A 23368-nucleotide genomic window follows, 5' to 3' on the forward strand; every position below is an offset into this window, starting at 1 on the left:
ACTAGTATGGCGTCCTTGAGCCACCCATCAAAATGCCTGTTTAGCAACCCCTGGGTGTCTAGGTGGAGCAAGCATTGATGTAGAAGCCAAAAAACGTAGCTGCCTGTGTCTATAACCTCTACTTTTCACTCTTTATATGTCCTGATGAGCAGCAGCAGAGTAACGGTGGGTCTGCTGCTGGAGAAAGTTTCCTGGGTGGGACAGGAGCATACAACCCCAAAGACTTTAAAGTAATTCCAGAATCTTTCCACTCATGGAGCTTAAAGTCTGTCTGCTCTAAAAAAGTGAGGACCCTTCAAAGGGCAGGTCTTGAATTGTTTGTTGGACCTAATGTGGAAACCCCCAGGGACTGCAGGCAAGAGCTCCTGTGCATGGAAACCACAAAAAAACAACAACCTTAGCAGCCAAGTCTGTAACATCTAGTCCAGCCTGCAGCAAACTTCTCAGCATGGATTTCCCCTCATCAACTAAAGAGAACGTCTAGCATCCTCCAGGAACATGTCCTTAATCTTTAAACAAGAAGTCTCAAAATGTTAAAATCATAATGTTCCAAAAGAGAATGTTGGTTGGCAATCCTGAGTTGCAAAACTCACAGAAGCCCACAGCTCCTTGTGAGCTGCCTCTGCCTTGCCCGGTACTAGGCCTAATACCAGACTGAGGACCAGGCAGCTCCTTGCAAGTAGACTCCCCATGCCTCTCTAAGTACAGAGAAGGAACAACTTGTGTAAGACCTAGAAACTGGGGGGAATCCCCCCAGTTTCCAGAAGGACCACTGAGCTGGTAGTGGGCCTCAGTGACTCCCTGGCCAGATGCTCAATCCCATTCCACCCAGAGGATCTCAAAGGCAACCCAGGGGAGTAACACCTAGGTGGAGAATACAGTGACTGGTTCCAAGGTTAGGAAAAGAAGAAGCCGGTCTCTCATTCAGAGGACAGCGAATCACCCTCTGCTAACCAAGAGGGGTGATGCTCACGATGGTGTCATAGACCAGTGCTGAGTTGGCAAAGAATGTACAGAAGTGAACACTGCAGGCTTCCCCTTCGACCGTACTGATGGGTAGGAAGTCTGAGGCACAGGAGGTTGTTGCAGTACCAAGTAATGCACCAATGATATTGGCACCCCTCCATTTGCAAGTACCAGGAGCGCCGTCTCCTGCACTGCCGTGGATACTGGTATCAATAGGCTCAGCAGATCTCTCACTGCCACAACCACCTCTGGTTTAATCAGTACCAAGGTTGTCTTAGGTCATTTTGGTACTGCAGAAGTAGAAGGGGCCCTTTGGGTCCTGGACTTGATGGTACCTGCCTTGGCACCAGAGTCAATGGTGCCAGTTTCAGCTGTACCAGAGCAGAGGAGTGCTTAGGTTTCAGCAGTACTCTACTCCCTATACTTAGGGGATTTGGTGCTGATGACCTTCCTCTCTCAGTGGTCTGATGCCTCTTTTTAGGTACTGGGGAGGGTGAGCAGTGCTGGGTCTTGGGCACAATAGGAAGTGCATGACACCAAAGCACTCAGTGCCGATTCAGGACAGCTAAGCTCCAGCACAAAAGATACAGGGTTTGAAGCTGGGTGACTGAGGCATCCCTCAGTACTGAGAAATGGAAACCCCAAAACTGGGAACTGAAGGTAACTAATCGTATCCACACTATGAAGTATGATCAACTATAAATCTAGAAACTATTTACTGTTCAGTGAATTTACACTGAACACACAGAGCATTTGCTAGGGCAAGCCAAGCAATTGTAACAACCACCACAGGCAGTAAGAAGGAAGTGAGGGGTCTCCGAGATATGCTGGTATAAAGGGCCCAGCTGTGATGGCAGAGGGTGCTCAAGGCGCCTTGACTGATACCACTGAGGGAAGAGTTTCCGATGACTGTGCATGGGGCACACGCATTCCAAGTGATTGCACATGTGCCTTCCACTCTAACTACTCTGCACTCAGATCACCCAAGTCCTTAGGAGAAATGAAGGTGGGAAACAAGGAATCTACAACACGTTTAAAATCCTGTATCTTTTAATAAATTAACAAATTATGCATCTAAGGAAACAACATTTACCTTCAGCTTCAGAAATCTCTTCAGTTTTTGCTCCAAGCATATTAGCAGCAATATTCACCATATTTAGAATGGCATCTGAACAAAAAACATGCCTTATCAGAGAGGACATGATGAGAAATCCTCACAGAAATTTGTACTATTATCTACCCATGCATTTGCACAAACTAACTGCCTGACATAATTTCAAACACTGGTTTCCAGGTTATTTTGCAAAATTATGCCAAATCTTTACATGTGGGGCTCTCAGCTAAAAGGTTTGTGCTGGCTTCCAAACATACTTAAAATAGGAAGTTGTAAATGTACATGTTTTATTTCAAGAATATGTTGGCAGAAAAGGCAATTAAAATTTTTCCGAAACAACATGCTGCTAACATATTTCCTGCACATGGTGGTGGCAGTAAAGGTCTTACTACAATTGAAGCAAAATGTTCCTCTTCCATCTGAACCGAGAAATATTGTTCTTCACTTTTTCCATGAAAGCAACTATCAAAGCTGGTGGAAGGTTATAGATCTTTTTGTATTTCTTGATTCAATACAGGTCTACAATGGATAAGAGATCTACTGTGGACTGCAGAAAAGTTCAGAGAAGCAGAATTCCAGGTGAGAATTTTTGCTATATTAGTATTGAATTGGTTTTCTACTCTTGAATCTTGTATTTCTAGCACAAGACAGGTGGAAATCCCTCTAGCACTCAAAAAAAATTCAGTCTTCTGAGTCAACAGTAGATTAAGCTCAACTGTCAATGCCTCAATGTCCTCTAGAACATTTTCAGCTCCTCGATGAGACAGAAGGAAAAAAAGAGTTCCCTGAGGTGAAACCATAAATTAATGGCCCAAGTAGTCTAGAACAATAAATAAAATAAATAAATAAAACTATTTCTTTTTTACTCTGATTGCCTACCCATCCTATCAAGGGATATCTTTACAGAACCAGAATTACTGAAAAGTGTTTGGGTTTTGGTAACATTGATTAGACTGGTTTCAGAGTAACAGCCGTGTTAGTCTGTATTTGCAAAAAGAAAAGGAGTACTTGTGGCACCTTAGAGACTAACCAATTTATTAGAGCATAAGCTTTCGTGAGCTACAGCTCACTTCCTCAGATGCATATCGTGGAAACTGCAGCAGGCTTTATATATACACAGAGAATATGAAACAATACCTCCTCCCACCCCACTGTCCTGCTGGTAATAGCTTATCTAAAGTGATCATCAGGTGGGCCATTTCCAGCACAAATCCAGGTTTTCTCACCCTCCACCCCCCACACAAATTCACTCTCCTGCTGGTGATAGCCCATCCAAAGTGACAACTCTTTACACAATGTGCATGACAATCAAGTTGGGCTATTTCCTGCACAAATCCAGGTTTTCTCACATCCCCCCCACCCCCATACACACACAAACTCACTCTCCTGCTGGTAATAGCTCATCCAAACTGACCACTCTTCAAGTTAAAATCCAAGTTAAACCAGAACATCTGGGGGGGGGGGGGTAGGAAAAAACAAGAGGAAACAGGCTACCTTGCATAATGACTTAGCCACTCCCAGTCTCTATTTAAGCCTAAATTAATAGTATCCAATTTGCAAATGAATTCCAATTCAGCAGTTTCTCGCTGGAGTCTGGATTTGAAGTTTTTTTGTTTTAAGATAGCGACCTTCATGTCTGTGATTGCGTGACCAGAGAGATTGAAGTGTTCTCCGACTGGTTTATGAATGTTATAATTCTTGACATCTGATTTGTGTCCATTTATTCTTTTACGTAGAGACTGTCCAGTTTGACCAATGTACATGGCAGAGGGGCATTGCTGGCACATGATGGCATATATCACATTGGTGGATGTGCAGGTGAACGAGCCTCTGATAGTGTGGCTGATGTTATTAGGCCCTGTGATGGTGTCCCCTGAATAGATAGATATGTGGGCACAATTGGCAACGGGCTTTGTTGCAAGGATAAGTTCCTGGGTTAGTGGTTCTGTTGTGTGGTATGTGGTTGTTGGTGAGTATTTGCTTCAGGTTGCGGGGCTGTCTGTAGGCAAGGACTGGCCTGTCTCCCAAGATTTGTGAGAGTGTTGGGTCATCCTTTAGGATAGGTTGTAGATCCTTAATAATGCGTTGGAGGGGTTTTAGTTGGGGGCTGAAGGTGACGGCTAGTGGCGTTCTGTTATTTTCTTTGTTAGGCCTGTCCTGTAGTAGGTAACTTCTGGGAACTCTTCTGGCTCTATCAATCTGTTTCTTTACTTCTGCAGGTGGGTATTGTAGTTGTAAGAAAGCTTGACAGAGATCTTGTAGGTGTTTGTCTCTGTCTGAGGGGTTGGAGCAAATGCGGTTGTATCGCAGAGCTTGGCTGTAGACGATGGATCGTGTGGTGTGGTCAGGGTGAAAGCTGGAGGCATGCAGGTAGGAATAGCGGTCAGTAGGTTTCCGGTACAGGGTGGTGTTTATGTGACCATTGTTTATTAGCACTGTAGTGTCCAGGAAGTGGATCTCTTGTGTGGACTGGACCAGGCTGAGGTTGGTGGTGGGATGGAAATTGTTGAAATCATGGTGGAATTCCTCAAGGGCTTCTTTTCCATGGGTCCAGATGATGAAGATGTCATCAATATAGCGCAAGTAGAGTAGGGGCTTTAGGGGACGAGAGCTGAGGAAGCTTTGTTCTAAATCAGCCATAAAAATGTTGGCATACTGTGGGGCCATGCGGGTACCCATAGCAGTGCCGCTGATCTGAAGGTATACATTGTCCCCAAATGTGAAGTAGTTATGGGTAAGGACAAAGTCACAAAGTTCAGCTACCAGGTTAGCCGTGACATTATCGGGGATAGTGTTCTTGACGGCTTGTAGTCCATCTTTGCGTGGAATGTTGGTGTAGAGGGCTTCTACATCCATAGTGGCCAGGATGGTGTTATCAGGAAGATCACCGATGGATTGAAGTTTCCTCAGGAAGTCAGTGGTGTCTCGAAGGTAGCTGGGAGTGCTGGTAGCGTAGGGCCTGAGGAGGGAGTCTACATAGCCAGACAATCCTGCTGTCAGGGTGCCAATGCCTGAGATGATGGGGCGCCCAGGATTTCCAGGTTTATGGATCTTGGGTAGTAGATAGAATATCCCAGGTCGGGGTTCCAGGGGTGTGTCTGTGCAGATTTGATCTTGTGCTTTTTCAGGAAGTTTCTTGAGCAAATGCTGTAGTTGCTTTTGGTAACTCTCAGTGGGATCAGAGGGTAATGGCTTCTGCAGTCTAAAAAGCTCAAGAGAGCTACACTCCTGAACACCATGAATTTTATCTGTTCCTCTAGGTTTTTATTCCATGCTTATCACTGTAGTTTCTGAATGCCTTATAAGAGATCATAAGCAACATAGGTCAGCTCAGGTCTGAAATCTGAACCAGATTCCTTGCTGCAGATAAGACACAGGAAAGAGAGACAACTAAAGCTGCTCTGTGAATCTTCCAGATGATAAGAGAAGGAGTGAGGGCACAAGAGCTACCTGCACTGGTCAATATGGCAAGAAAAACTGCAAGACAGCTCTTAAGATCATCCAAATCCCTAATCAGATTTCTGAGGTTTCCCTCCTTACCCTTCATATAACTTAGGGGTTCTAAGATATCTAATATCTTACATAGATATTAGCCTCACTACTTGAGATTAGAGATGGCATTGTACTAGATTGACTAAATGGAGGCTGCTTTTGTCCCTCTTACATTTGCCCAAGCACAGCCTCACAAAGGTTTTCGAAAAAGGAATGCAGATTATCCCAGAGTACTGGTCAAATGGCTCTCTCAACAACAGACTACTAGCCAAGGCAATGTAAGAGTTAATGAATGCTTAATGGCTATATAGTCACTGGTTTCTACACAAACTTTGGCATACTAAAGACACTATAAAAACAGTGTCAAGTATCAGGGCGGGGGGGTAGTAGTGTTAGTCTGTATCCACAAAAACAACAAGGAGTCCGGTTGCATCTGAAGAAGTGGGTTTTTTACCCACGGAAGCTTATGCCCAAATAAATCTGTTAGTCTTTAAGGTGCCACCGCACTCGTCATTTTTATAAAAACATATTTGACATCCATTAAAGAAAGTCACTGCACTTCTCACACCACCAAAGTTGTGGTCATATTAAGTTACATACACTTGTATTTGCATATATAGCGTCATATTTTAAAGTACTTTATCAACACTGTTCTGGGTATGGGTAACTCAAGACTAACGACTGGTAAAAGGATAAATGGGGCATCGTCAGGGAAACTAACACGCTGCTTTTTTGAGTTGAAAGCCCAACATATCTGGCACTTTGCTGTTTGTTTGAGAATTTATTCCTTCCCACTAAGATATTGTGCAACATTCCTGGCCATGACCTTTTCATACTTAAGCCACAGCTATACTCTAGTTTGCTTTCAGTTTTTCCATTTCAAACTTGTACAGTGTGGGATTAAAAAAAATGCTTGCCTATGCAGATACAAGACTACTAACCTGTTTGAGCACTATGCAGAAGTAATATTCATTGTGCATGCAAAAGCTAGATCACTAGCATTGATAAACAGGAACAAGCTCAATGAGGCAACAATTATTCTAGACGGGCTGGATGACTGGTGCTATCTTAAATAATGCAGTTGAAGTCGAGGACTCCCATTAAAACTGAAGTAGTGCCATGACTAGTCACCTTAGTTCACTAAAACTCACTTATTTTCAGAAGGTTAGGTACAGTCACCAAGATTAAATGAAGTTGGTTAAAGAGGAAGAATGTGAGAAGTGCCTGAGCCATCAGCTCCCTCAAAAGCAGACTGGTTTAAGAACGGATAAAGAAGCTATGCTATGCACAAAGATTTTGGCTCAGAGATGTACAGTGCTTCTCTATCCTTTCCCTTTAGCCAGGTGCTCAATAATCAAGGTTCTACTGCACTGTTAAACAAAACAGTAAATACTTTAAAAACAAACAGTCACATTTAACTTTTCACTTATTTAGGTTAACATGCTTATTGCTCTGATGCTAAGAGAAAAGGACCAAGTAAAATTTTCAAAAATGCTTTAAGTATTTTAGGAGTTTTAAGTCTTATTTAAAAAAGAGACTTAGGCACTTCGTCTCAGTCTGCTCCTAAGGCATTTAGGAGTTTGAAAATTTTGCCCTAAATCTGAATTATTACAAAAGCATGATTTTTCCCATTATTCAATGAAATAAATGTGTCACAATAAAGTGGAATCTCACTTTCACGTAAAATAAACCATTTTATTACTAGACAGCATTATGAAAGTGTTCTGAGAAACATGCAATTATACTCACTAGTAGCAGAACCAAGGAGATTTTTTGAAGATTTTTCTTCCCCTGTATTGTAATCCAATGGATAATCTGTTTAAAATGGAAGAAAATATTGTTGCAACAATAGAAAGTTACAAGCCTTATGAACAGTGAAAATACACCTCAAGGTCCAGTGTTGGAGTTATATGCAAAGAGTCTCACAAAGTAAAAATAAATTACAGTATCTAGGACAAACTAAAATTGAAAATCAGGGTTAAAAGTACATTGATACTGTCAATGAGCCCACTGGAGTATCAGGTTGTAGGCACTGAAGCCAGAGGAGTCTACAACCTCAGATCTCTCTCCCCCGTAACCCAGGGAATAAAGGCACAGCAAACCACAAATTTGGTTAAAAAATTGGGTTTCAACAAGACACGGGAAGCACAAAACATGGCTCATCCCTTTCAGGGCTGACTACAAGGCAAGAGAAACACCTCTTGAGGTCTTTGCAAGCCTCAGGGCCTGAGAGTCCTGGTAAGGGATGGTGGACTCTGGGGACAAGGGAGCAAGCTATTTATAGTACATCAGTGATTTATAATAAATCTTCATCTAGGATTCTAGGCTAAGGAAATGCCTATGCCTGAAGACATGACAGGATGAGTTCCATTATCTCTCTGCAGCGACCAAGAAGGAACTGAGACAGTTGAGGGGTGAAGCCCCTTTATATAAACTACAGACAGTACTTTTTAAGGCACTTCTGCAGGTTCAGAAGGAAGCTCTTGCAGGTAACTCCTACGAAATAAGGTGACTAGATTTTCAAAGTGAAAAATTTAAATATTTCTGATGAGGGAGGGGGATGAAAAAGCCGGAGTTACTCCCTGCATGTTTTGGAATCTGGGATGTAGGAAGAGAAAGCATGCCCACATTTTTCTATCTTCCTCAGCCCAGCAAAACCTCTTCTACACTTCTCTTCCCTTTAAGAATGAAAATGGGATGCTTCAGCACAAGGCTGAGTGAAAAGTCCATGTTTACTCCAAATACATTCTTTTTATTTTGTCTAATTTCCTTCACTGTATGTGCAAGGCCAGCTTTGTGTCTTCCTTCCGTCACCGTTCTCTCTTTCTCATTTACGTTCCTGTGTCTCCCCTCCTTTCAAAACTAAACTCACTTTTGTTCCCCTCTGTCCTGCAAGAAGCCAGGGCTTGCATCTGAAGCAGAGGTAATCAGAAATATGGTTGCCAGCTCAGGGTGGGTCAGTAACCACCTGAAGACAGAGCATGTCTGTCACCATGCGAATCTGTGTGTGGATGAAGGATGGCTTGAGGATTCACAAAGGGAGAAGCATGCTCACAACATCCAACGTGACAGGTCTGGGGAGGATGGCTGAGGTGTATATATGGTCAGCCAGCCTACTGTAGTTCTCACCAACTCAGACAGTAGTGCCCCCAAGTGAACAATTTTCAGAGGTTTATAACAAAGAACAGTAGGTTGTATAAGGCCTAATGGGATGTTCTAACAGCCCTTGAAAACAGGCACATTACTCAGATTCATAGACTAAGGCCAGAAGGGACCATCATATCACAAGCCACAGTACCTCACCCACCCACCCACCCCTGTAATAAGCTTATAACCTCTAGCACATTCCTAATTTTCCGGCAGATTTTATCACTGTAAGGATGAAGATAACTAAAATAATCCTTAACTTCAGAATAAAACATTCAGCACAGACAGAGGAAAAACACTAGCTAATCACCAAGTACAGAAAGTATGTTTGATGACTAACAAGCAGCAGTTAGTTCTGTTTGCTTACCATAGTCTTCATCAAACAGCTCTTGTCGTTCTGATTGGTATTGGGAGTCAGCAATTTCTTCATATTCTTCAACCATACTAGTGCCAAACACCCTATAAACATTTAATTAAAACTGAGTGCAAAGATCTAATTGCTGTACTTTCTGCCATAAATATGTATTAACTAAGCAACGCTTGTCCTTTGTTAGCCAGTCAGCAAACTGACACCTTCCATAAGCTGACCAGACTCCCTTCCTTTGAAACAAACGCACTTCCAAAAAATAATTTGTTAGCACTCTGCAAGTGTTGCATTTAGAACCTGCTGCTAACTCCTCCAAAACATTTCCAAAAAATTTTTCCAAAAAACTTTTCCACATCTACACAACTGGAACTTTCATTCAGACCCTTATCCTCAGTCTTGATTACTGCATCCTCCTCCTCTGGCCTCCCTGATGCACACAGTACCATCCTCTTCCCCACTTCCATTCAAAATGCAGATTCTAAGACCACATTCTTGGCTCAACAGTGACCATGTCATTTGATCTTTGAATCCCTCCACTGGCTCCCTGTTTTCCTACACCACCTTCTAGCTTCTTGTCCTCATGTTCAAGGCTAGCTCAAAGGCCATGGGGTACGGTTCTGGCTTACAGTGCCAGAGGTCCCAGGTTCAAAGCTTGGGAAAATGAAAATCCTAAGGACGAGGAGACTTTAAGGGGGTGTAAGGGGCTGTTGCTTGTACCTTTGAATTACATAGGGCGAGATTCACAAAGAAAAATTCATTGGGCAAGAGAGAACCTGAAAACATGTGACTGACTCTATAGACTGGTGGTTAGAACACTCACCTGGGAAGTGGAAGACCCAAAATCCAGTCCCCCTGATGAAATGACTTTTTAAAATTATTTATCCATAGTGGAACAGCTTCAACAGGAGATATTGAGGGAGCCCCATATCAGAATAACCTACAGCCCTGCGATTATGGCATGCACCTGAGAGGTGGCAGATCCCAGTTCAAATCCCTTCTTCCCCTTAGACACAGGAGGGACTTGAACCAGGGATCACTCACATCCCAAATGAGTACCGTAACCAGTGGGCTAAAAGTTTGAAGGGGTCCTCCTCCTCCTTGCCCCTTCAAGTGTTTTGTGTAAGCTCACCTACATGGCCCGAGCTGGTAGGCAAGGGCTGAGCATGCTTAACAGATTGGGCTCTGCAGGTGAATAAGTGGAGGAACCCCTATCTTTCCCCGGTCCATGCATTGTTCTAGGGTTTAGACATCTGGACGCCTACTGTAGGACTGCAGAGCGAATGATCAGAGGCATAAACATAGGCTTCTAGGGAAACTTAATACACAAATTTAGGCCCCAAGTAATTGCAGGTGTCTACAAGGTTCAGGGGCAGCTGAATCAGGGTTTTGCAAATCCTAGTGGGGCCTGACTCTGGGATTTAGGTACCCAAGGTGGCCATTAGGCATTTAAGTCCTTTTATGAATCTAGCCCCTAATACTGGCCACTATCAAAGACAGTATGATACTGGACTAGATGGAGCTCAGGAACTGCCAGACTGATCAGACCTATGTTTCCTAAGGCCTTTCATAGTCCTTCCCCTCCTTGCTTATCCACTCACTTGTTTTATTGTATTGCACTCCCCATGCTTTGCTCTGACAATTATGCCAGCCTTGAATGCCTTTGTCCACTTCTACAAACATCTCTGCTTTCTATCATGCTACTACTTAATATGGAAAACTTGAATTAGTCCATAAGGCTACCTTTTTTAAATAAAAAAGCTTTCAGTGACTTGGCAGCATCAAGCTATGCAGCAGCTTGTAACTTGATCTTATAAGCAAACAATACACTGATGAATTTCAAAAGGAATAAAGCTACTAAAAGCTCAAACTTGTGTTTTCCAGTTGGCACTAGAAAACATTACTGCAGTGCTGCAAAAGTAACTAAAGAAAACTCTCAGCTTAAATGTTTCATTCTATATTACCTTATAAGGCTTAGAGGACAAAAGTGTTCTGATCCAAAATGTGATACCAACTCCACCTGAAGAATAAGAAGTATTCAAAATGGAAGACCAGCAAAGAACCATCAAGTTAAACCTCCATTCAACATATCCATACCGTTTTCAATCTGCAAGTTAGGTTTATGTAAGTGATGTGCAGATTGCTCATTACAGAAAGGTTCTTGGAAAGCTTTATTCTTGCCATGCATTAACATGCCAAGCCACAGATTATACCCAAGCCTTATGCATTCAACATTCAGAAAGGAGGTTGCTAACCTTTATGTACTTGATGAACATCTGAAGCAAGAGAAAGGAAAAGAAAAAAAAAAAAGATATCAGTACAAAGGCCATGCCACAGGCAACTAGAATTTTTTTTTAAATAAGTACTATAAAATGCACAAAGAAATAAGACGTGAAGGATAAAGCTGCAACACTACATAGTTTGCTTTAAGTAAACCTAGATTTACTTTAGCCCTCAATTTGCAGACAGAAAGAAATAACATGCACAGAAATCTCTGTTTCTATTAATCGAAAGATATAGTCAGACTCTAAATTTTCTGTTATAGAATGATTAAAAAAATTTGATATGCCAGACACAGAATATTGAAATGAATTAATCTTAATAAATATGATTATTATTAAGTTGGGGATGGGGGGAGCATTAAACAGCCTACTGAAAGATGAGAACTTTTAGAAGAAACATTTAGTATGAACTTTATACATACTGTAACTGTTCTAATTTCAATATAACATGTTCTGTTTTACAGAAATATTTCTAGGGGAAGATAGGTGATAGAGCAGCTGAAGAACCAACAGGAAAGTTTTAGCCACTACTATATTTATAACATGCTAGCAAACTATATTCGATATTATAAAAGCCAATACATTCCAAGAACAATTAGCACTTTTAAGATTTCATGGTTTTTGGACCATAATATTTAAGGCAGATTATATACACAAGAGATTTTAAAAATTCTATAGCATCTAGCACACTTTTGGTACTTTACTAAAAGATAAAGTCACAGTTCTGGCTATACTGATTAGGCTATTAATTCAGCCAGCAGGCAGAGCAAATAGAAGTCTTTATCTTGTCATTTTACAGACTCATGCAGTATTTTTTGGGGTGTAATTATGCAATTAAGAGTTGAAGAGTAAAAGATCTGGATAGTTATTAGCATAGATTAAAGTTAAATCACTCCCACATCATTAGGAAAATAGATTGCTTAATTTTATGGCACAAGACAATTTTTACAGAAATTCAGCAATTTCAAGTGTTTACGTTTCCTTGGACAATGCCAAAGTTTAATTTCTGTAAAAAATTAAACAGTATTGTGATAGAATTTAAAGAAGGGTATAAAGTAAATTACCATGATAACATTAAAAAAAGATATACTACAACTTGAACCAACTATAATCTAAACACAGGTTCAAAGGAGAGAGAAAATGCTCAACGAAAGCTAGTATGCTGCAAATTATTTTTTTTAAGTGGGGGAGATTAGCAAATCAAAATCCGCACTGTTTCCATTCAAATTGTGTTACTCCAGAAACCACTGCAGTGCAAGTATATTTGAATTGCAGTTAGGGAATGAAAATGAAATGAAATGAGAATGAAAATAGAAAGCTGGCCTATCTCAGATTTAAGGTTTACTTATGGCACTGTTACATGCTCACTTTTATTAGTGAAAACAAACATTAAGCATGCCAATGCATCAAATAATGTGGTTTTGGATGCTCAGACGAGATGTTAACTAGAGAAAGAGATCGTTCTCTAAATAAATAAATAAATAATAAACTCTAAATGCAAGTATTTGGAAGCAAAAGTATCCTTTTCAGAACAAAAGCAAGTTGCAATTGTACCAATGCATTCTCTTCATTAACTATGAGAGGATTTCTAAATAGGCTAGATTTCACACGTTTTCCTGAAATCTTAAATAAAGTATTCTCAATGCAAAAACAAGCCTTTGTGAATTTATCAATTATTAAATTGTGGCTCCAGCAGCAAGCCTAACTAATTCAGAGGAATTAGCATATGTGGCAGTTACAGCTCAAGAACTCCACTATGAATACTATACTAGATATCAAACCTGATGTTCTAAAATTTTCAGATTTTAATGCATCATTATTTTTGTTTGAAGTTGTGTAGCAATATAGAGTAAAAAATACTGAGGAAGTGTATAATTGCTAGAGAGTAGGTTACACTGTAGAGATAAAGAATAAACTACCGCAGGTAATATGAACCTGTGGAAGTGTGCACCACATGTGTATTGGTATATATTGTACACCTCTACCCCGATATAACACGACCCGATATAACACGGGTTCGCATATAACGCGGTAAAGCAGGCCTCTTCCCCCACCCCACCCCAGGTCTGGGAGGCAGGAGCTGGGGGGGCACTTCTGGGGGCCCCGCAGGCCCAGAGTGGCCCGGGTGATTAGCGGGGGGCTGGGAGCCGCCCGCTCCGCTTCCCCGGCCCCAGCCGTGTCACTCAGGGGAGGGGAGGGAGAAGGGATTCCCTCCCCCGCACTCACTGGTGGTGGCGGAAGCAGAGACGCTCGACCCCAGCCCACTCCACTCCACCAGCTCCCAGCCCCAGTGCTCCACTTCCTGCCGCCGGCGAGTGCAGCGGGCGTCCTTTCCCCAACCTCCTTGCACTCACTGGCGGTGGGAAGCGGAGCACCATGCATTTTACTGGCACTCACTGTGCTCCACTTCCCACCGCAGCCGGTGAGCGCCTGTCAGTAGGCAGGGTGTCTCTGGAGGGGGCACTCAGGGGACAAGGAGCAGGGGGGCCAAAACAAGTTCGATATAATGCGGTAATATTTTTTGGCTCCCACGGACCACTTTTTATCGGGGTAGTGGTGTACTTATAAAGAAAATAAAGGTTCTGAAAATGTTTTGCTTCATTAATCCTAAAAAGCAAAGTAAAACAGTGGCAGCCAAAACCAAAGTTACAAAATCAGCTGCAGTTGAGAAAATTAATGCTAAAGTTATCAGCCTCTCCTTAATAACCTCTTGTATTTGAATTAATCATGGTATGTCAGTAAACAAAAATTCAGACTGCTAACTGAGCAAGAACTTTTCAACCGACTCTCAAGTAACATTATATTGGTGACTCATGCGAAAGTCATTCTTCAAAATTCTTTATTACATTGAAAGTGAGAATGGTTGCATTCAGTGCACATTAAAAATATTACCTTAACGTATTTCGCATACATCTGTTCATCCAAAGGAAAGCTTTGGACAATTCTCTCATCTCTTGCATGAAAAGTACCTAATTTAATCCATTTATTAGTTGGGTACCTGGAAAATATCAAAAACGTTGACTTCTTTAAAAAGAAGTAGAGAATCATCAAGAATTTTTTGCATAATTTTAATATTCTTTGAATAATTAAGGTTAATTAATATTTTTTTAAAATTGATATTTCATTTTTAATATTTTTCATAATTATTTTTTCATAACTTCAATATTCCCTGTTTAGCCATTCTAAGAAACTCTAAAGCAAATATTTTTACTGAAATCAATCCTGCTTCCATAATGCCTATACAATTATTAAAGGATTATGCACAAGGCCTGTGTTGCTGGGCACTGATTTTGAAATCCAAACAAAATATATTGAAGTATTTGCTTTGAAAAGGAAAAATGGTCTGGATGTTGCAAAGTAAAGAAGTTTGTCAGTCCCAAGTTCAACAGAACATCAGTATTGTTCTTTTAACAAAAGAGACCCTAAACCATTAGATAAAACACTGCTGTTAAAGTATCATACTCAGTGATAATAGAATTAGTCCCAGTTCAGTTACTAAATTACTGAGATTCCAGGCATTTCAAAATGCCTACAGTTTAGAGTGTTAGGGGGCTTATTCCTTCACCCACTTACTTCCCTGGTCCTTCTCGCATCAACAGAGAGCAACAATACCCGAAGTCCAAAGGTGCAAACAATTCGATGTTTATTGGGGTGAACTTCCAGCAAGCATGATTCCAGTTTCCTTCCTTAGTATCCTCCTTCCCAGCTCTGACACCACAGAGCCTTACACCTGTGTCCCTGTTCCCATTCCTACCCTTAGCCAAACATGATTCCAACTTCCTTACTCCCATTCCCTGTTCCCATTTCCCCCTTTAGCAAAACATGATTCCAATTTTCTTATCCCCATTCCCTGTTCCAATCTCACACACCCACATGCCCATGCCCACCCCCACCCACACCCCAGTCACTTCCTCACTGACTACAAATTATATAGTAAAACTTGAGTTCTGCTTAGCTATACCTTAACCAATCATTTTCCTGAAATTTAACTAACCAATCCTAACATATTGTAACATAATTATGTAACCAATTATATCCCACCACCTCAATTAGTTTACACCCAGCAAAATTAATTATACAGCAGACAGGAACAATCACAGAACCAGACAGAGATTATACAGACAAACAACAGCAAAGTGGGAACTATAATGACAAAACAATACAGAAGTGAGGATTTCACATCCCAGCTATTGATAAGTGAGTTCTTGCCAGACAGGATGCTATCAAACTAAGTTTCCTTTTACATTTTCTAGGCACTTCCCTTTCTCTGGAGGTGATAGGAATACAATCCTGTCCTGATAGTGCCTAACAGCCCAATAGCACCTTATTTCAATGTGACTAGTTTGGAATGTGAGGATGTGACCGTTCGCTTCCCAGCTTATGGCTGCCTCTGCTGCTTAGCCAAAGGCCTTAGCCTAAGAACAGGGCCTCAGACTGTCACAGTAAAAGAAGGCCCTTACACCAGCAAACAGTGATTTTGATTCTTTCTTTTATACCTCTATCACTAGCCAAGTGATAAGAATACACCTAAATTCTTAGAGTATAGGCCTTTACAAACAGGCCTGAATATCTATATCCTAACATAGAGCAAAGTTTTTTTCATGCTCAGGGATGATTTTAGCTAAGGACTTGCTAAATTAAGAACAAGTTAACTGAATATAAAGTTTACAAACATGTTAATACCTAGTTTAGTATTGCAATAAGGTGTGTGCGTCTGCTTCTTACTACAGACTGCTTTAGATGAATATATAGCTATAAGTGTTGCCCACGTTTAAGTAGCTGGAGGTTAGGGGACAGAGAACATGACAGCTACAAAGTTTGGAATTTTGAAATATGACCAGGCACCCATAGTTTCTGAGCCATCAAAGCTCAAGAGAAGATAATGTCCTTCACAAGTTACTGAGAAGGAGTGATCAGTAGATCCCCTATGCCAGGGTTCTGAACCTTTTTCTTTCTGAGTGCCCCCCCGAACATGCTATAAAAACTCCACGGCCCACCTATGCCGCAATAACTGGTTTTCTGCATATAGAAGCCAGGGTGGCATTAGGAGGTAGAAAGTGGGGCAACTGCCTGGGGCCCCAATGAAATTACACTGCTCAGGCTTCAGCTTCAACGCCAGGTGGCAGGGCTCAGGAACCTGGGCTTCAGCCCCATGCAATGGGACTTCGGCTTTTACACACACACACACACACACACACACACACAGAGTTTAAAACAGTGATTTTAGTACAAAAACAATGTGATAGAAATGTATGATTAACAACTTCCAGAGGGTGGGAAAGGGCAATAATGCCTAATGGTGTCATTTCTTCCGTTTTGAAAATGGTAAGTTAAGAAAATAAAAGGATGTAAAAAGCAAAAAAAAAAGGGGGGGGGGGGAATATGGGATCTACTAGAGTTAATATTTTACTTTAATGATAACATTGGTTGGGAGTTCAAGATGTGGGCAACTGGTTTTGTACCACTGGAAGGTAAAGATGTGGGATCTCTTAAAAGATGTTACTTGCTTTCCACAATTTAGGATGACAAAGATTGATCTAGAAAGTACAACAGGATATCAAGGTAAATAGCTGATCTACCTATTTTGAAAAACACCTGTTACACACACATGCAGAGTAACTCTTCCATATTATTTCACACCATTTACATTAAGCAAAGGAATGAGCCACACGTAGTATTTTGGTATTCAAATTCTATTAGTTATGAGATCATTGCAATTGTTGAGTATTATTCCTGCTTTATGTTGAGCTTCCTGAACGCAAGTGATCACAAATTCAAATTCTTATTATATGACATACCTGTCGCTAATGGACACTAGGAAGTCTTTAGGAGTAGATGAAAATAATTCATGATTTGCAATGTCAAGCTGCTTTACTTGAATTGGTTCACAGAGCTCAATAACAAACCTTTAAGACAAAAAAGGGATATTGGAAATAAGTGACCCCCAGCAAACACACCATTTCATTACACAATTCAAAACAGTTAGTGCTACTGAATCTTTCATTCACAATGGAAATGTGCCACAAGATAGCTTTACAACAATACAGAGGCACCACTCACTGCTACTTTTAGAAAATCTGTCAAAAAAAACTGCTCCTCTGATGTGTGGGTGGGTTGCAGATTATTCTGCTCTTAAATTCTATATACAGGGAATGGAATAAAATGTTAGCTCAAAACATCCATTTTCTCAAGGTAAAATAATGCAACTCTTGTTTCTTTCAAATTAAGCTTACTCGGAAAAGTGACATCTTATCCCACAGATCTGCCCCCTTTGAGTATTCAGGGCCATATCCATTTATTTCAGTAAGTACCTACTACTGTTTATTCCTGATAATATTCCAAAGCCAATACAACTCCAGAAGAGCAAACTAGATTCTATTCTGGCTTGCTCTTTATTAACAGAAATTATTAATTATTAAACCCCCACAGTAGAAGGAGCTAGTTCAACAGAAGAATTCTTCCATTGACCTAGCTCCCAACTCTTGGAGAGATGGATTACCTGCACAGATGGACCAATGCTTTCTGTCCGTGTAGACACTGCACAGGTGCCATGTTGTAGCTGTGCCGCTGTAGTGCACACACACCTTAAGTACGCAGAGGGTGTTTTTGGACAGTTTGGGGATTTGGTAGCTTGGAAAATGTATTGCTTTAAGGACTTGTGCCCACCACATGTACAAATTTGAGAACTGAACTATTAAAACAAAAATTCACACCATTTATTAAATAAAAAGAAAAAAGGTAGTGAGTTAAACTGTGAGGAAGATGGAGGGAATTGAAGAGGGAACCTGCATAAAGTTGTCTGTAGTTTATAGTCTCACATTGCCATAGCAGTTCCTATCACCTTCTGAAGATCCAAATTTCTAAAGATCACAAAGGAAAACAGAGCAGCACTCCCAATCATTGCATTTCCATGTAATGCACACAGGAAATTAAAAAAGTTTTACATTAACTTCTCCAGTTGTTCGTGCAGCCCAGAGTACGTAGTGTATAAAGTTGAGACAACATGCAGGAAATGGTGGAACCTGCACTTACTCCACAATACAGCTTTCTACCAGATCTACACTACAATCTTACATTGGTATAACTACACCACTGAGGAGTGTGAAAAACCCACACCCATGAGATATAGTTATACTGACCTAATCCACAGTGTAGACAGCACTGTCAAGGGGAGAGCTCTTCCCATAGCTACTGCATCTCATGGAAGTACATTAACTATGCAGACGAGAAAAGCTCTCCCGCTGTCATAGTAGCGTCTTCACTAAAGCACGACAGTGGTGCAGTTGTGCCACCGCAATGCTATGTATGTAGACAAGCCCTATGACGATAAGGACAACCAAGGGAATTATAAATCATTTCGCTTAACTTCAGTACCTGGAAAGGTAATGGAGCAAATGATCAGTTTGTAAACACCTAGACGATAAGATGACAAACAGTAAACCTGGATTTATTGAGAACAAATTATGTCAAACCAATCTAATATCCTTCTTTGACAGGGTAACAAGCCTTGCAGTTAGGGGGCAAGCAGTAGATTGATATCTTGACATTAGTAAGGCTTTTTATACGGTCTCACATGACCTTCTCATAAGCAAACTGGGGAAATATAGCCTAGATGAACCTATTATAAAGTTGGGTGCACAACTGGTTGGAAAACCATACTCGGAGTAATTATCAAGGGTTCACAGTTAAACTGGAAGGGCATACTGAATGGGATCCTGCAGGGATCGGTCCTCTGTCCTATTCTATTCAGTATCTTCATAAATGGTTTGGACAATGGCATAGAGAACACATTTAAAAAGTTTACAGATGATACCAAGCTGGGAGGGATTGCAAGCGCCTTAGAATTCGAAATGATCTTGACAGACCGGAGAAACGGTCTGAAATAAACAGGATGAAATTCAATAAGGACAAATGCAAAGCACTACCCTTGGAAGGAATATGCCATTTGTGCAATTGATTATGACTGCCTAGGAAGTACCGCAGAAAATGATCTGGGAATTACAGTGGATCACAAACTAAATATGAGTCAACAATGTAATACTGTGGAAAAAAGCCAACATCATTCTGGGATGTATTAGCAGTTTTGTAAGCAAGATACGATAAATAATTCTTCCACTCTATTCAGCACTGAAAAGGCCTCAATTGGAGTACTGTTTCCAATTCGAGACATCACATTTCAGGAAACGTGGACAAACTGCAGAACATCTTGAGGAGAAGAAGAAAAATGATTAGAGGTCTAGAAAATATGACCTACACAGAAACAGTGAAAAAACTGGGTTTGTTTAGCCTGGAGACGAGAAGACTGAAGAGGGACACGATAACAGTCTTCAAGCATGTAAAAGATGGTTATAAAGAGGAGGGTGATCAATTGTTCTCCTGATCCACTGAGGATAGGACAAGAAGTAATGGATTGCAGTAATTAAACTGCATCCAGGTTAGACGTTAGGAAGCTTCCCAACTGTAAGGGTAGTTAAGCACGAGAACAAAATTACTTATGGAGATTGTGGAATCACCACCACTGGAGGTTTTTAAGAATAGGTTAGATAAAAACCTGTCAGGGATGGGACTAGATAATACTTAGTCCTGCTTCTGTGCAGGATACTGGACTAGATGACCTACTGAGAGCCCTTCCAGTTCTATATTCCTATGATTCTAACCAGATACCTGAATATTTTTATATATGCTATCTGTTTAGAGGAGAAGCAGGCTTGTGCAGACTGCTAATTGTTACTTAGAAATAATAGTCCGAAACAAGAGCACTGCCACCAACTGAAGATGCATAAGAAAATTTCAAAGCATAAAGGATTAGCAAAAAAGAGCCCACATCAACTGTCAAGTGACAAGCCCAGTGTAAATAATGTAAATTCTTCAGATGACATTTATTATGAATATTCAACTTTCAAGTTCACTACTAAGGACTCTGTTAATTAGCCACTCCCAGGCCTCATTCCAGGTTAAACATTTCCCTTTATTCGTTTCTTCAGTGCACCTCATCTTAACTAGCCTGTATTTGAAAAGGACTTAATATGCTAACTGATTTAATCAGAGAAGATACAGTACAATAATGAAGAGAAACAGCTGTCCTAGTCTCTCTCCAGGATTCGAATATATTTGTTTCCATGGTGCTCCCAGCCCAGGAGAGTTAGAGCCCTAGGTTACTGTCTAAACTCAGAGTTTCAGCACAGTAACTCACTGTGCTACAATATCAATCAGTTTATTGAAAAAATTATAATCCTGAGATACATTTAATACTGTACAAGTCACAATTTGAATTAAAAGCAGACTTTCAATTTTTATGCAACTGGAACAGATTTACAGCATATATTCAATAGCATACTGATAAATGCCATATGCGCCAACATCTGATATACCTAGGGTAATCCATCCTACATACAGACCAAACTAAAAATCACCACAAACCTGGAAAAAAAAAAAATACGATTCAAATCAGTGTTTTAAACTCCTTCAAAAGCAACTATACAGTTGTGAAAGATTCACTTAGGTCTTTACAAAAGCCAAGTGGATGCACAGGTTTTTCTCTTCCCTAAGATCATAGATTTCACAGAAAAAGCTAAATAATAGTGTGTCATGAAAAACATCAGCTCTGTTAAAAACCATGGCACTCAAATGTTCTGCTGGTTCATGTGTGGAGAAGATTCAGAATTATGGAAAAGATTGGGCAATCAATCTTGAGCTAAGTGGCACCAGCTCTTGGACTCGGAAGCTGAGCTTGCTGATTACAAAAGAACTGATCATGAAGAGGGCTCCTGTGACAATGGTGGGCATGGTATAAGAAGTGTTAGACTGAAGCAGGGGAGAAAGGAAAAGAATATAGGAACTTTAGAAGAGAGATCTGACTCCCAAAAAACCGCACAGTACTGTTTTCTTTGAGGTGGGAAGGGCTAGAACTGCCTTCTGTGTTTTCTTTTCCCTTCTTCCTATGCTGCTCTCCTTGGTTTAGTCTGCAGAGCAACCTCCTTGTTTCAGATGCCATGGGAGCAACTAAGCTACAGAGACCAAGCACAAAACTCAAAACTTAGGTGAACCCGTCCCTCTATCACCATATCTCAACACCACAGAGAAAGTAGTACTACCACCAAATTGGGTTTTCTCTGCAGTGGAGGAAATTAATGAAGGTCCACCTTCTTCTAAACTCTTGAGTATTTTCCCTCTCTACCCCACTCTGAATAGTTTAGTGTCACTTAAGGCAGGCAGATTCTGATCTCAAGTAAATGGACCAGTTTGCACATATTCCCAGCAGAATGGCAAACCAAAAAACCCTATGCACAGTGCTACATAACTTACCAGATTTTAGTACTGCATGGATTTAGCATATAGAGGTCCATGTTTTCTATCAGAATTGCTGATGTACTCTAAATGGATAATAAAATTCTTTAGTTATGACAGGTAATAAAGAATTAAAATAAAGCAACATTTCCTTTAACATAAATGGCCTTTCAACCCATACTTCTGCATTTAGAGTGCACATATAATTCTAAGAGTCAAATACCAAGTTATGGAACTGGTTGAACAGGACAGCATGCAGAAGATAACACATCTCAGATCACATATGACCCCAGAGGATTAGTCCTTATTAAATAAGCTGGCAAGATTTTACAGCACACAACACAACTAGCTTCCATATAGATTCCTATGCTAGGTAGAGGTTTTCACAGAATTCCAGTATTTCAAAAGCCGAAAAAAAAACCCCACTGAAAAACGGTTAGAAACACTGACTTGGAAAACCAATGTTTTGTTTTAAGGTAAGTGTGGCTAGAACACAGTACAAGATCATATTTAAAATATGCACACATATACATTCATAACCCCAAATTAGTCAATAAAATTACCTTTGCTTCTGGATTAGCTGCCAGTATTTTGGCACCACACTCTACCGAGGCATAGTTATTTCTGTTTTTCTGAACTTTTTTTGTGGCATGTTGTCCTCCATTAGAGGATGGGTGCATTGATTGACCTGCAGACAACATACATTTTATTGTTAACAAGGTAACAAAAGACCTGTATGGGCTTAATCTTTTCAGATCTGAAGAAAGTATTGTTATTCAACATTTGAGTAACAAAGCTGCAAGCTTCAACATAAGTGTACAAATTAATTCACTGTACGTGATAAAACTGTGTAAAAATAATGCTCTTTCCATAGAGCTGCTTTTAAGGTTCCTCTTTCAATTTTTATGTAGAACTTAATAGTTAACTTAAATAATTTATCTTGTTCCCATGTTAGCACTTCAATTTGCCAATGCGGGGAAGCTTTCATCTATATGAAACAAGAATTTGGGCATGATTTTTAAAGTGTTAAACTGTTGACAAACTCCCAAAAGGGAAATTAATTGCCGAAGTGCAAGAGGCATTCAATTTGTTCTCTCTTCTCTATCAGAAGAGAGCACAATATTTCAAATAGATTTCAGTGACTGGTGCTCTGTAAATAAAACACAATGTAATACGTACCTTGTGTTCTTGACCAGGCGACAGCTGTACAAATGTCTGATGTGACGCATGTATGACAAGGCTTAGGCAACAGTGATTACCATTACTCAGAATTCCCTGACTTTTGTGGAATAAGGCCCCAAATTTTTTCTTTATGTAATTTGTAGTAAAGTTTTAAATATTATAAAAACCAAGAAAGATACAGTAGATATCGGAATGAAGATAATGGCCCACACGTCAAAACTTTTTGGACATTTACAGACACAGCTAAGTAATGGTGGGATAGACATGTTTTAGTAGCATTCATTCAGAAACTTCCTTGTACTCACAGGTGACAAAGGAAAAGAAAGGTATGCAGGGCATCCTAAATGAGTGTTGATAAAACTTTGCCATCATGTATTCTCTATATGCCATCTCTTTTACCAAAGTTCAATAATACAGACACTTGAGTTTTTAAAAATGTCACTAAGACTATTTTTTTGTAGACCTCCACCTAATGTCAAGTGTCTTAATTATTGAGTGAGAACAGCACAAATCTTAGGGAAACCCATAAAAGCC

The 23368-nt window shown here is 40.3% G+C and overlaps 1 protein-coding gene across 4 annotated transcripts in view; it reads right to left on the bottom strand.

The window, feature by feature from the left end:
• Positions 1–23368, bottom strand: part of SUCO (SUN domain containing ossification factor) — a 134207-nt gene that overhangs the window by 17561 nt on the left and 93278 nt on the right. For 3 of the 4 annotated variants that reach the window (XM_084637823.1, XM_084637822.1, XM_084637820.1), the window contains 9 exons: positions 22216–22340; positions 21671–21738; positions 17164–17271; positions 14258–14363; positions 11339–11359; positions 11048–11103; positions 9087–9178; positions 7322–7387; positions 2060–2134 (listed from right to left, as the gene is read on the bottom strand). In XM_084637823.1, coding sequence (XP_084493949.1) covers positions 2060–2134; positions 7322–7387; positions 9087–9178; positions 11048–11103; positions 11339–11359; positions 14258–14363; positions 17164–17271; positions 21671–21738; positions 22216–22340 — 717 coding nt within the window. The remainder of the gene's footprint in view (positions 1–2059; positions 2135–7321; positions 7388–9086; positions 9179–11047; positions 11104–11338; positions 11360–14257; positions 14364–17163; positions 17272–21670; positions 21739–22215; positions 22341–23368) is intronic. The other variant, XM_084637821.1, reaches the window with a different exon arrangement.

Source organism: Lepidochelys olivacea (assembly GCF_965140295.1).
Source record: "Lepidochelys olivacea isolate rLepOli2 genome assembly, chromosome: 8".
In the NCBI taxonomy this organism is placed as follows: domain Eukaryota; kingdom Metazoa; phylum Chordata; order Testudines; family Cheloniidae; genus Lepidochelys; species Lepidochelys olivacea.